We start from the raw sequence: 14,018 nt of genomic DNA on the forward strand, positions 1-14,018 counted from the left end.
CACACAAACTAAATATAATTGAATAAATTGATCCACATTTGATTTTTGCATAGCCATAAACATATAATTTTTTTTCCGAATCTCCTTATTGGTAAGAAAGTAATCACTTCTACCTTGAATACTTAAATTCTTTAAAATTTTATATACTCTACTCTTTTAAATTTAAACATATTATCTCTTAACCATTAAACTTATTGGATAAATATATATATATATATATATATATATATATATATATATATATATATATATAAAATATGAGTTTAATAGGGCCAATAAAGTGTTTTTTTAACCACATGGTGAATCGGTAACTGCCAGGCCTAATCTAGGGGAGACCCGGGATCAAACCTCTCACTGCCACTATAATACCAAGAGCATAACCAACCACCTAATCTAGGGGAGACCCAGGATCAAACCTCTAGCTGCCACTATAATACCAAGAGCATAACCAACCACATTGGGAATCCGCCCCTCTAGCCGCCACCACGGCAATTCAATGTACTCAATGTGATTTGAACTTCGGTCTCCCCAGACTTCGCCCATATGACTTACTGTCAAACCATGCATCACTATACTTAATAGAGCCAATAAAGTTAATATATAAAAAATGAGCATAAAAGGGCACATAAAGTTGCCCTTTACCAATTGAAAGAAAAGCGTTAGGGATTTCTCAGACGTGCACATATGAAATAAAATCCAATATGAATATTATTTTGTTTTAATTAAATGAGGAATAAATTATTTATTTTTTCTACTTTTTCTCAACAGATAGACCATTCCCGGCCGGCCACTTATAAGAGGCCAGGATTCAACGCCTCAGAAGAAACACAGCCACTTTACTGACAACTGGCCGTCGTATATTACCGGCAACCTGCTGAATGGCATATCGTGCTTAATAGGCATACGATTCCGTGATCACCTCTTCCTTACTGCTCTGAGATTGCATCTGGATCGGGCAAGGCACTTGCAGGTTCCAGCTTCGAGGTTCGATCTCTTTGGAGGCTCTGAAACTCTGAAAAACCTTCGAAGTTCTAGCGAGAATCTCGTCCCAGATCTCAGTTAAAATGGTGGACGTATTCAGCGGCGATGAGACTGCTCCATTCTTCGGCTTCCTTGGGGCCGCCGCAGCGCTCGTGTTCTCCTGTAAACCCCCCCAATATTTTAAATTGGCCCTTTCTAAAATTTGGATAGACCTTTTTTTTTCTTCTCGTCTTTAGTTTATATGATGGAATTATTTGTAGGAGGTCGGATGTTCGAATCAGGGAACAGATCAGATCTGAAGGTACCGATTTATTGTAAATTTTGCAGGCATGGGAGCTGCATATGGAACTGCGAAGAGTGGCGTGGGCGTGGCCTCCATGGGTGTGATGAGGCCGGAGCTTGTGATGAAATCGATTGTTCCAGTCGTCATGGCTGGAGTGTTGGGTATTTATGGTTTGATTATTGCTGTGATTATCAGCACAGGAATTAACCCCAAGGCAAAGTCCTATTATCTATTTGATGGTTACGCGCATCTGTCATCGGGATTGGCTTGCGGGCTCTCGGGTCTTGCTGCGGGAATGGCTATTGGTATTGTTGGTGATGCCGGTGTCAGGTGCGTCTCTGCATTCGATAACGTAGTTGTATTTATTTTGTTTAAAAGATTGTGGAGCATCTAACACTGAGGGTTTTGAGGGTTTTAAGATTCAGTCAATTCCTTTTAGTCTAAAGGGACAATCAGATCGTTTGTGCATTTTATTTTTGTTTGAGAAGAATAAGTGAAGAACAAAAATTGAGGACAACATGTCAGTGTTCTTTGTTTCTCTGAATTTACCCTTAAACTTATCTTATTCGTGCAAGGGGATCGGGTATGTAGGATATTGAAATCACGATGTTTGTAGTAGTGAAATACAATATTTACTTTTTGTAGTATTCATTGATATCTGCACTCATAAAAATACAAGATTTACTTCTTGGAATATAAATTCGTCCCTTTATTTATCTATGCTTGTTAACCTGATAAACCCAAAACAGTTTGCCTATTGACGAGAACTGTATCTGAGGAAATTTGTTTCCTCTGATCCACAGAAGTTGCTATCTTTGGAAGAGTAGTATCTGTGCCGACTCCCGAGTAATGCAATTGTTTATATGGTACACTAACAGTATTTCCATTGATTTACTAAACTAAAGTATTTTCATTGATTCCTTTACCATGACTGGAAGAGGAAAGAAAATGCTTCAAAACTTCAAATATAAACACACTGTTTCCTGAAATCAATAAATTGAATGGTTTGTTTATGTTACAAATTTTATTTTGGGAATCTTGAAAAGTTTCTTATTTTCCATTCTCTCCTGAATAAAATTTGAAAAGATATCTCATGATTGAAAACTCCATAATGGAATAAAATATATTGAAATTATGGCCAGATAACTAGCCATGATTTACAGAACTTTGTCTTTTGGTACATGTAATCGAGAACAGGGTGGGATTTTTAGGGTTATATGTTGTATAGATTACCAAGGACTTATAACCTTGTAGAAAATCAATTTGATGTTAATTATCCCTGCTATTTCAGGAGATCTTAGTTTTTAGTTTGGAACCTAATAAAAAAAATCAGTTGAGGCTGCGTTCCTATTATTAGATTTGTGAAATTGTCTGACCATTTTGTTAGCTACATGTGGGTAGGTTTGGAAGTAAACTTCTGCTGTGTTTTCCTTTGTTGAATTCCTGAGATGCTTTTAAATATTATTTCACAAGAGTGGCATGTTGGTACATTCCTAGCCCAAAGTCACATTGCAATCAATCAGGACAAGTAGGAAGGCACATTCATGGAAAAAACTGCGTGTCAAATGGAAAGATGGATTTGAAGGTCCTGACAGCGTGTCAATGAGTTGTGACAGCTCATAAGCCTGATCTCCATGGCAACTTTCCCAGCCTGGTTCTCGACCGCTGAAGCAGTTTGAAAGAATGGCAGCAGTCTGCAAATAAAGCATTGATGCCATTTGATTTGTGACTCTTTGGTGCCGCTGCATTATTTTTGTTATTACTTTAGCACTTATTTGGATTTTCAAATGTCTAGGTAATCGTGTGGAAGTGTTGTGTACTTTAGACCTGAAAATGCAATCACACACAAGATTTACAATAATGGCAAGGAAATACTTCAATACTTCATATATCAAAATGGCCTTCATGTAGGGTAACACCGTACATGGATTCTTTTATGGAAGGATCAACTCTTGTTCACTTGCCACTCTGAGGGGGCAACCTCCCATTGAGCCATGCTCCAGTACAATAATTCCAATACGTGACCACATAAGGAGGACCATGGAGGACTCTATCCTTGTTTATAACTAGTTTCTGCTAACTACGTATTGGGCATCCTTTAATGGGGACACATTATATTTATAAAATGCTAACTACCCAATAATAATTGGCATTGTGGACTCAGTCCATGTTACATTTAAGGCCACCATAATTATCCTATTCTTATCACTAATGGGCCCATAGGCCCATATTACACCTTTAGGGAGGCTCCCAACATTTTATCCCTCTTCAAGAAGCGTTGTCCTTGTAGTAAATTAGTAATGGTGTACAGCAATAGTGAAGTAGTCGAGGAAACCAAGGTGTCATGTACGGTTACTAACTGCAATAGTGAAGTAGTCGAGGAAACCAAGGTGTCATGTACGGTTGCTAACTGCAATAGTGAAGTAGTCGAGGAAACCAAGGTCCCATGTACAAATGTTGGCGTTGGCCTCAATGCCGAAATAGTTCAAGAAACTTGTTCATAAACTTGTATCCCATGCCCTAGTGCTCATATTCACTCCCTACTGATGACACTTGAACTGACTGAAACATTGATTGCTGTGCTTTAAATGCTTACAACCATTATGTGGGTCCAAAGAAATAGAACCTTCCAGAGTAACAAAATCCTCCATAACTGTAAAGGGAGGCTCTAGAACGAACTCTACCACTGTAGAAGAAGCATACTAGAAACTACTGGGCACCACTTGCTCATGTCTTCCCTCAATGATTAGAAATTGGAAGTAGTTTGTCTTCTCATTAATGACTACTGTCCATATACAAATCTGTAGGACTCTCTAAATTACACCAGTCATGTAGGTCACCGGGATACTCCTCTCTTTAATGGGCACTATAATCCACATTTCCTTGACTAGCTCCAACAGTCGGTTAGTAGTTACATATTTTCCTCTGTCATTGAAATTTTTTCATGAAGGCCATTTGCTTGTTCCACTAGGGTGTGGGAGAAGAAAATTGTAAAGGGATGTAACATGCTCAGTATTGATTTGCAATATATTATACCAAATTGAAGCCCTGGAAATTTTCTGTCAAGTGGTGTTGGTCTGTCTACAATCTGAGGGCTCTATCAAAAGATATCTGCTATGTGATATCCAAGGCCGTCACTGAAAAGTGAAAACCCTAAAAGGGAGCAGATTACAAGCTGCAATATTTCCTTCATCCAATCTCCAGTTTGAGCATCCCCCCCCCAAGAAATCATGTATTTTTGTGAGGAGAAAATAGATCTGCTGTTGGTTTGTGGAAATCATGCAGGAAAACGCTTAGAAACTGATCATGGTTCAAATTTGCAAAAAAGCAGGTAGATTTTTTTTTCCCATTGTGCCTTGGAAAGTGCTCTGATACCACTGGTAGTGTACCTTAGACCTGAAAATGCAATCACACACAAGATGTACAATAATGGGCAGGAAATACTTCAACATAATATATCAAGATAAACTTTAGGTAGGGCAACACCTTATAGGGATCCTTTTATGGAAGGATCGACTCTTGTTCACTTGTCACTTTGAGGGGGAATCCTTTGAATGAGCTGTGCTTTAATACATGATCACATAAGAAGGACTTTATTCTCATTATTTTAGTGACAAAATGTTAAATACCTAGTGGCCTAACTACCTAATGGGCCTTATTTAATAATAATTAACATTGTAGACTTGGATCATATTACATTAAATTGTCACCACCTAATGGGCCTTATTTAATAATAATTAACATTGTAGACTTGGATCATATTACATTAAATTGTCACCACCTAATGGGCCTTATTTAATAATAATTAACATTGTAGACTTGGATCATATTACATTAAATTGTCACCGTACTTATCCTATTTGTAATTCTAATGGGAACATAGGCCACTATTACACCCTCAGGGAGAATCCCAACAGAGAAAGTAATGATTCTGCTGATGCAAAGGTTTTTTTCTGCCACAGAGCATTTATTCCACTGAATTAGACATTCTTGTTACATCCTGATTATGTTTATAGAAAACCACAAGAACTTTATTATTGAGACAACTCACGACTTAGAAGATATAGCTTCATTGGGTAGTGAATCTTATAATTTTCTTGCTCAATGCAAAGTTGACTATATGTTATGATAGAATGTATGACCTGGATTAAGGCAATATAGAAAATAATAGTTATTTTGAAGTTGACACTTTGCTAAAGAAATTTATAATTCAATCTGGTTCTGGATCCCCTTTCAGTACACCCTATCAATGACAGATATCATGCAGCCAATGCTATGCTCAATAATTATCTTATGTGGTAGTAAATTAAGAAGCATGTTGAACATGCTGGCCATCATGGAACTGGCTGATTGAGCTAAGGTACTTTCTGAACTTTGTTTAAGTAGACTTATGCAGTATGAAATTTGCACTTAACAGTCTATCATGGGAGATTGTTCATAGTATTTTAATCTTCAGGTCACTGTTGAATTTTCCAAATAGATATTCTTCATTTGCTGCTTTTCTAGGTGGTACCACATTTTGCCCTTTGAAAAGCTTTCTTTTCATCTAGCATATTCCCTGTCATTTGAGCAATGAGCTCACAATCTGACAATGTTCACACCATGGAGGTGATTGAAGAAATCTGCACTAAGGTCTAAATTCGTTGCAGTTGAATTTTGCCATATTCAGATTATTGCCCTGATCCTCTTTTGCAGACTTGGGAACCTTGTGATATTTATTCATCCATTTAAGACTATCATGTTTTCATGTTTTCCAATTAGTGGGAGTTAACATGAAATTTCATACCTTACAGTTCTGGTTATTGTTCTGAAAAATATTATCTAGGAAATATGGGTTGTGAGGAAATTCCAACAAATGAGGCTGAATATGAAATAGTTAGGCATGACTACTTTTGGTATAAATAAGAGTCTATGCTGTTCTTGGATTTTAGTAGGAATTGCTTGAAATTTATTAACATGGAGTGCCTAGGGGGTCTGGCATCGTGGACATCTTTGTTGTCACAACTTGGAATTGAAGTTCCACATTGTTAATATTGTCTATTGTTCTGAGAATGTTGTAAAATAAGTGGAATTAGATCCAAATACAGAGAATAACACTGGTGAAACCTATGTTATTTATGTTTTCTACAAAGTTAAGCTGAAAAATTGCATTCAAGGACATGTCCTTGTCCAAATTAGGTACTTTGGTTCTACTTTCTATGCCTTGCTAGGCTCCTCCTTAGATTTGGTGAGGTAGCTATAGAGGATACAATAGAGATGGGCTTTGATTCTGGTGTTTAGTCTATTGTATCCCTTACTGCTTTATTTTCAAAACCATTACTGTGGTGTCAACCTGGCTTTGCTTTTCTTGTTCTAGCAATGGAAAAATGACTCCATGATTGGTTACAGCCTTCTGCAAACTTCCCCTTCTCAACAATAAATTTCTGAAGTGGTTCTCTTGGCTTTTCATTCCTGTAATTGTTGGGCTAGCAGCACAAAATGGATCTCGTGATCAACAAAAATGGAAAAGCCCAGGAATAGAAAAAGCCAGTATTGCAAACATCCCAATAACATCCTGATTTTTTCGTGAAATCACAAATTTTTGGCCTTGCTAATGTTTGCCGATTTTACCAACATATTCACAGTGTTTACATTTTTTTTGGTTTTCTGGACCCTTGCTGATTTTATCCTGATGCCGATGTTTTCAACATTGGAAAAAACTATCTCCTGCTGGTATTCCAGAGTTTTAAAATTGTTCAGCACTAAAAATAAGTCTCAGCGCAGGAAAGTCTTAGCCTAGAAAATTCCAAAGTGATCTCTTGGCTTTTTTTTCCCTGTAATTGTTGGGCTAGCAGCAGAAAATGGACCCCATGCTCTACAAAAATGGAAAAGCTTAGGAATCGAAAAAAATATCTCCTTCTGGGATTGCAGGGTTTCAAATCTGCTCAGTACTAAAAAGAAGGCTCAGCTCACGAAAGTCCTTGCTTAGCCTAGAAAATTCCTAGATTAAATATCTTTTCTTGGCTCAAAAAAATATCTTCTTTTTTGAGAAAATTCTGTCCTCCAAAAAACTAAAATGCCTCAGATATCTCAGTTCCACTCTTCCCAAGATTGGGGTTAAGCTGTTTTCTTAACATCTAACAATTGAAAAGCACCTCATTTGAGGAAAAGTTGCTCATGTTTTTCAGTCACATTGTTTCCATTATCACTATAATTATTACTACAACGTATACCATTTTTTGTATCCATTTGTTGACAATATCTCAGATGTACAAGAGTTATTTCCCATATGAATTCCTGCAATGTCCATTTTAAACACGAATAAAATTTTGATGCAGAGCCATGATGAAGTGAAATCCTAACAATATCTAGCAACATATATTTGGGTTCTGGTTCTCATACCTTAGATGGAAATGTTTTTAAAAAGATTCTGCTAACAAAAGGGTACAAAAAATCTGATTCTAATTTTTTTGTTTGTTATTTTTAACATTATTTCAAACATTTGATTTGCTTTTAATCTTGTTGGTGACAAGCTATGGTGTGGAGTGAAGGTTGCTCCTTGCAGGTCATCTGAGCCAAATGCCAAGCTCTGCTAGGAAGCTATGTGGCAGGTTTGAGGGATTCTTGGATACCAAGTCTCCTGATGCTACCCTTCTGTATATTCGTGAATTTTGAACTGGATGTCAAATCATACCACTCTAACAGACCCATGTGAGCCATCTTATCAAATGCAAGTACCTGTAGCAACTAAAAGCCACAGATACAGAGTAGAAGGTCAAACTAGCCAAAAATTTAGAGATATATTTGAATCAATTCACAATGTCTATTATCTATGTTCTTGGCATATGGCTGCTGCTTTCCACGCTTAATAAAAAACTCCAGTGTCAATTCCAGAGCAATCTCCGCTTTTTAATAATAGTGTATAAAAGCACATTTTTACCATCATATATGACAATTATTTCCTTCCTTTGGTCCATTCTTATACTCATTAGAGGCTTTAGAGATAAGTTAAAGATTATGTCTAATTATTTTCACTGTGCTTCATCTGTTGTACTAAACAAAACAAATGATTGTCGACATGCTTGAATTTTCTCAAACATGAATATCCCCTTTGAATATCATTATTACATTTCCATATTTTATGTTCTGGAGCAGACATAGTAAGTCCCAGAAAAGATTGTATTTGTATCTTTTAAGCAAATATGTCTGTAATTGACAAAACAGAGTTAAAACATGAGGCGATAAGATACTTTGCACACTAGTAATGACATGATTTAATTTCTCAACATTATAATACAAAGAAGCTCAACATTATAATACATAGAATTTTACAGAGAGTCATAAATCGACCTACATATGGAAAACTCTCCTGAAGTCTTTTCTCTGCACAATTTGCAAGGAAACCCACCTGAACTATTGGTGTTTGAAAGGTCCAGATGGGTTTGGTTGCGGAGTTCCATCCATTTCTTGGCCTTTCAAAATCTCTATAATATGAGAAGCTACACAAATTTCAAAATGTATTGCTTTTAATCAGTAAGATATTCCATTCTATGTGGCTGATTTTTGATTGTTTAGATTTATGAGAATTAAGTTACTGACTCTGAACTCAATATTATGGGAAAGGTCGGCTACCTAGTGTATTAATAGCCATGTTTGATTCAGGATCTGCATTTCAGAAGGATTCCACTTGGGATATTTTTCCAGTTTAGTAGCATCAGATGTCCTGCTCAAGAGTTTTTTCTAGCTTGTTGGAAGCATCAAGCCAGTCACTCCAATAAAAAGCATTTTTTATACATGGGTACAAGAAACATAAAATAAAAAAATAAGGCAATGTGTGTTGACTCTGAAGACATCAACTTTTGCCGATAAAATGGCCCCATCCCCCATTCTAAAACATACAAATATAAGTTTTTCATTTAGTCTGCAAATCTTTGTAATGAGGAATAAGACCATTATTGTCTTTATCTATCATCTAAAAGGAACGCTTCCTCCTTGCGTCACAGAAGGTTGTTTCTCCCAAACTCATAATTGTAGGGAGTGGCTGCCCCTTTCATTAAAATGTCTTATGCTTAATTTACAACAACCTTCCTAGTTCTAAGAATATTAAACCTCATCTCCATGGAATGAGAAACAAAGTCTGCATAGGGTTACGATGCTTGCTTACAAGTTACAAGAGGTATTGGAGCTCAATTTTTAGGATGTCATATTCATTGTGGTAGAATGGTTGTCAAATGTAATAAATATGCCACATTTTGTAGGGTCATCTTTGATTTAAATTTTACATAAAGATTGCTTGCTGTTAGTATGCTAACTTTTTCTTTCTTTTAAGTCACCTTTGCTTCCATCTATTCCAGAACCAGAAGCCATTATTCAAAAAGAAGACGTTAAAGCCATCTAGCTGAGTGATGGGCATTGATGTAATGGTTGTTTCTTTCAAAGTGATCTCAGCTTATTAGGATTCCAATTCGCATGGACTTTGGGGTTTTGTTTCATGGTTTTAGGTTCTTGTCCAGGTTATAAAACACGTATAAATGGTGACTATCTGACTGGTTCTCTTCGAATAGTGACTATGCTAGTTGCACTAAAAGTGACGAGATGCATGCATTTACAGCCAGGTGATGTGTCACATCTGTAACATCAATAAATCAAGTTGAAAAAAATTGAAGTCTGTAAAAATAAAAAACAAAAAATAGCTGACCATAATAGTTACAAAACTTTATAATAAATGAACCAGTATAGATCAATCTTAGCCCTGAATCTTTTAAGTACCAAGATAATCCTGTCTCTGTTTCTTTTTATCCTTCTAGGTGCTTAATAATAATAATAATTATCTAATTTTAAGGTCACTGCCAAGCCAGACACATAATTGGTGTCTGAGACCCCCTCGTTTGTGGGTCAAGGGACCTGCCTCCATGCAGTGCTTTGACTGCTAAAGTTTACAGTGGGGTACATACTCTATCCCCTTCGGGATGTGCATCCTAAGCTCTTAGGAGGAAACACATGTTCTTAACCATCAGGACGACTCAAGCCAGATGGATCTGTGCTTGGCTAAGATGGAATGAAGAGATCCAGAGTCCAGAAAACTGTGTATGATCAGAGTTTTTGTTTTCTTTAATGCTTATTTTCTGAATCTTAAGAGAAGAAAGTGGCCTTTATATTTTTGTAGCCGTTTTGTTTATTGTAGGATGGGTATAGTGTTCAAGTATGAATTTATTTAATGTAATTTAATGTATTGTTGACAAGGCGGTGAAGATATAGCGTAAATGGTTTGCTTTTGTACTCTCCATGTTATGTTCTAATTGTTGGAGTATGCTAAACTGTTTCTCTTTGCAGAGCAAATGCACAGCAGCCAAAGCTCTTTGTTGGTATGATCCTCATATTGATCTTTGCAGAAGCACTTGCACTCTATGGCCTTATAGTTGGTATTATACTTTCTTCTCGAGCTGGCCAGTCACGAGCAGATTAAAGAAGTTGCAGTTGGTCTTCTGTTTACTTGGTTCATTTGTCAGTTTTTTAGCAAGACTGCTGTCTTCTGCAGTGGAAATGTGATTATTGTTTCCAGTAGGAGATAATATTTTGCTCAAGATTCATTATTATTCTCTTGGTTTGGAATTTTAGACTTAAGAATTTAGTGATCAATTTGAAAGCTCATTACAATGTGGAAATTGAACCAGTTAACAAGTGCACGTTACTGCTGGTGTCATTTGGCACGTTATGAATTTGAAATCAAATCGTATGATTCTCCTTTTTGAGCTACTTCATTTGCTGCAGATTACTGTAGATACCTCCCTCTTTTTGGTCTCTGCTATTGATATATTGAAATTAGAACAAAAATAATGAATGAAGAAAACTGATTAAAACTCCGCTTTTCATTGCGAAGATGGAAAAGCATGGGAGTATATCTTGGTTAAAATTTGAGTGGGGGAACTTATTTTCAAATAGAATCTTCATATATATACGTCTTTTTCAAAATCTTATCGAAGGAGCGAACTTCCTCCAACAAAAGTTTCCCTATTAATTATATGAAAATTGTATCAGCTTAATCCTCTTAGCTTTAAGTGGATTGCTGGACCAATTATTGTCTCCATTATTGACTAAAATAAAGACAAAATCAGTGTGCCCCAATTGCCCTGGACCAAGTATTGTCTCCATTATTGACTACAATAACGACAAAATTACTGTGCCCCAAAGCCCCGTTAGCATTGGCAATGTTTATGCATTTACTTTTTTCTTTAATCAGAACATGGTCCAGTATAAGTGGACATGTTGGACTGTCAGGAATGGTATTCTATGTGTTGCATTGTTATATTAAACATTGAACTTGATTTTCTTAGCTATGATGTTGATGTGCTTGGAATTGATGTTTTGTTGTCGCTTTGCTTGAAATTGGAGTAAGTCGGGATCTGTGATTACTGGTGCTTCAATGAGTCGTGTATATTTCTGTTGATGTATAAGGGAGACACCATTGTCTTTGAGTGGTCTGTAGGGCTGTGGTGTTGTGGTTGAGATAGATCTTTCCAGGCTAACAACCTAGGTTCGATTCGAAGAGGAATAGAGAGCATCCTGTGGCTCAATTTGATGGCTAAATCACATCGAACTGGGTTCATGACAATGCAAGTGTTGGGGTTCGTAGCTCCCATGAATTGAAGGTGTGTACCTTACCCAAAAAAAGGTCATTCCCTTTGAGTGGGTTAAGAAAGTATATCATGGGACAAGCAATTGCCTATATTCGTCGTCATTTGGGATCGGCTATTATGTTGGCTTTCAGTCCAGGGGTATGTTTAGTGCATATAAATGTTTGATATGGATAAACATGATTTCATATAATATTTCTTTCCAGTGGATGGTCTGTGTGTACAATTGTTCTTCCCCCGACCTAAGATTGTCATGTCAACAGACACATTTTGCGAAATAGCTCTCGCCCTTCATATATAGCTAAAATCTCTTAAAAAAGCCACTCTCACTATATATATATATATATATATATATATATTTTATGACTATGCATCGTGTGGGCTTGCATCGAAATTGAGATAGGCCTTTTGGCTCCTTGTCCCGATGACTGACAACAACACTGAAATCGCTAGTTTGGTCTCTTGTATCTTGCCAAGTTGTGTTGTGAGAAAACAGTTATAATTGAACAATTCTTTGGTAAAAATAGTATAGTATATAAAAATGACAGTTAAGAAAGGTTTCAGCTTGTAGTTGTTGTGATCCGGTTGAAGCTTATTTCAACTAAAGAGAGGCAAAAGGTAACACTGGCCGAATATTGGTGTTACATATGCTTACATATACACCGTGACACTGGCAGAATATTGGTGTTACATATGCTTCCATATACACCATCGGACCTTTGGGCACACCCAATCAATGGTTTATATGGGGGCATACACTACCATTAATACTCTGCAATTTGGTGCTTATTGCTTCTTAAAAATGTTGCTTTGATTTCATATTACTTGTAATTTCAACCATTTGTTGCTTGTGCTTAGGTTGTAATTTCAACAATTTGTTGCTTGTGCTTAGGTTAAGTTTGAGTAGATTGTTATATGAAACCAGTATATATTTATCTTAATTCCAAATTTATCAAACATTAAGTGGGATCAAAAACACTTTGAAACGCTAATTTTTAACATATATTTATCTTAATTCCAAATTTATCAAATATTAAGTGGGACCAAAAATACTTTGAAATCCTAATCTTTAGGATCAAATATTAGTGGGATCAAAAACCCCAAAAACAATGCTAATCTTTAGGATCAAATATTAAGTGGGATCAAAAACACTTTGAAGATGCTAATCTTTAGGTGATTAAAATATCCTGATTTAAAACGTATTTACGAGTGTGATTTCTACACACATTAATGCTTGATATCATGAGTGTGATTTTTACACACATTAATGCTTGGTATCATGCAGGTCACTTTTAATAATGTGGGCTGCGAAAGGTCGTTTTTAATAATGTGGGTTGCGAAAGATATTGTTTACAATTTTACATGATTATTATTTATTATTGTGATTTTATTATTATTATTATTATTATTATAAACAAATTTGTGAGGGAGAATTTGTTAACCCCATAAAATATAACTATCTATTGGTGAGCAAACCAATGTTATTTTTTGGCTAAAATAAAACAATAAAGTGACAATATACCATTTAGATAAGCAATTGTCAAAATTAAAATTAATTAAAAAAAAACTAAAAAAAATGAAATTACCACTTGGTCTCAGTGAACAATTTCACAACTAGTTTATTTTAATGATTTTAAATGCATATTTTTGATAATATGTTATTTTTAAGTGCACATGTTAAATACATCAAGTATTATAGGTACATATTGGTTTTTTGGCCAGAATTTGGTGATACAATTTTGATTGATATTTTTATTTTTTGTTGTTTAGATTGAATTTTGCATTAATGGATTCAGCAAACAATTTCACAACTAGTTTATTAATGATGTTAAATGTGTATATAAATGACAATAATACATAATCTGTGTATATGCCATTTATAAGTGCATATTATAAGTGTAAATGACATTTATAAGTGTATGTGATAAATACGGAAAACATTGTCTAACTCTTATATGTTTTGTTTTTTGGGTGAGAATTTGGTGATACAATTTTTAGCAAGATTGTTATTTTTGTTGTTTAGATTGCTTTTTTGAATGCATAAATGGATTTAGTGCCCTCAAAAATCCTTGAGCACTTGGATCATGCAGATGACATAACTCAAACTTGTGATGCTAACTGATCCTTGCCATATATATATC

At 35.6% G+C, this 14,018-nt stretch overlaps 1 protein-coding gene across 1 annotated transcript; it reads left to right on the forward strand.

Moving 5' to 3' along the window:
* The first annotated feature begins 887 nt into the window (after positions 1–887).
* LOC149221758 (V-type proton ATPase 16 kDa proteolipid subunit) lies at positions 888–10,999 on the forward strand. The gene is made up of 3 exons (XM_089385223.1): positions 888–1,143; positions 1,309–1,594; positions 10,577–10,999. Exons 1-3 carry the CDS (start codon positions 1,065–1,067, stop codon positions 10,707–10,709), a joined length of 498 nt encoding a protein of 165 aa, XP_089241349.1. The 5' UTR covers positions 888–1,064; the 3' UTR covers positions 10,710–10,999.
* The last annotated feature ends 3,019 nt before the right edge of the window (positions 11,000–14,018 follow it).

The sequence above is a fragment of the Pinus tabuliformis genome, chromosome Q (genome assembly GCF_031772625.1).
Source record: "Pinus tabuliformis cultivar Carrire ecotype Pingquan chromosome Q, CPIR1, whole genome shotgun sequence".
Taxonomy (NCBI): Eukaryota; Viridiplantae; Streptophyta; class Pinopsida; order Pinales; family Pinaceae; genus Pinus; species Pinus tabuliformis.

Excerpts from the sequence above, each read along its gene's own strand:
- LOC149221758 (XM_089385223.1), top strand. The coding sequence starts at position 1,065 with ATGGTGGACGTATTCAGCGGCGATGAGACTGCTCCATTCTTCGGCTTC. Across the intron at positions 1,144-1,308 it reads CGCAGCGCTCGTGTTCTCCT|GCATGGGAGCTGCATATGGA; the intron begins GTAAACCCCCCC and ends TAAATTTTGCAG. Across the intron at positions 1,595-10,576 it reads GTTGGTGATGCCGGTGTCAG|AGCAAATGCACAGCAGCCAA; the intron begins GTGCGTCTCTGC and ends TTCTCTTTGCAG.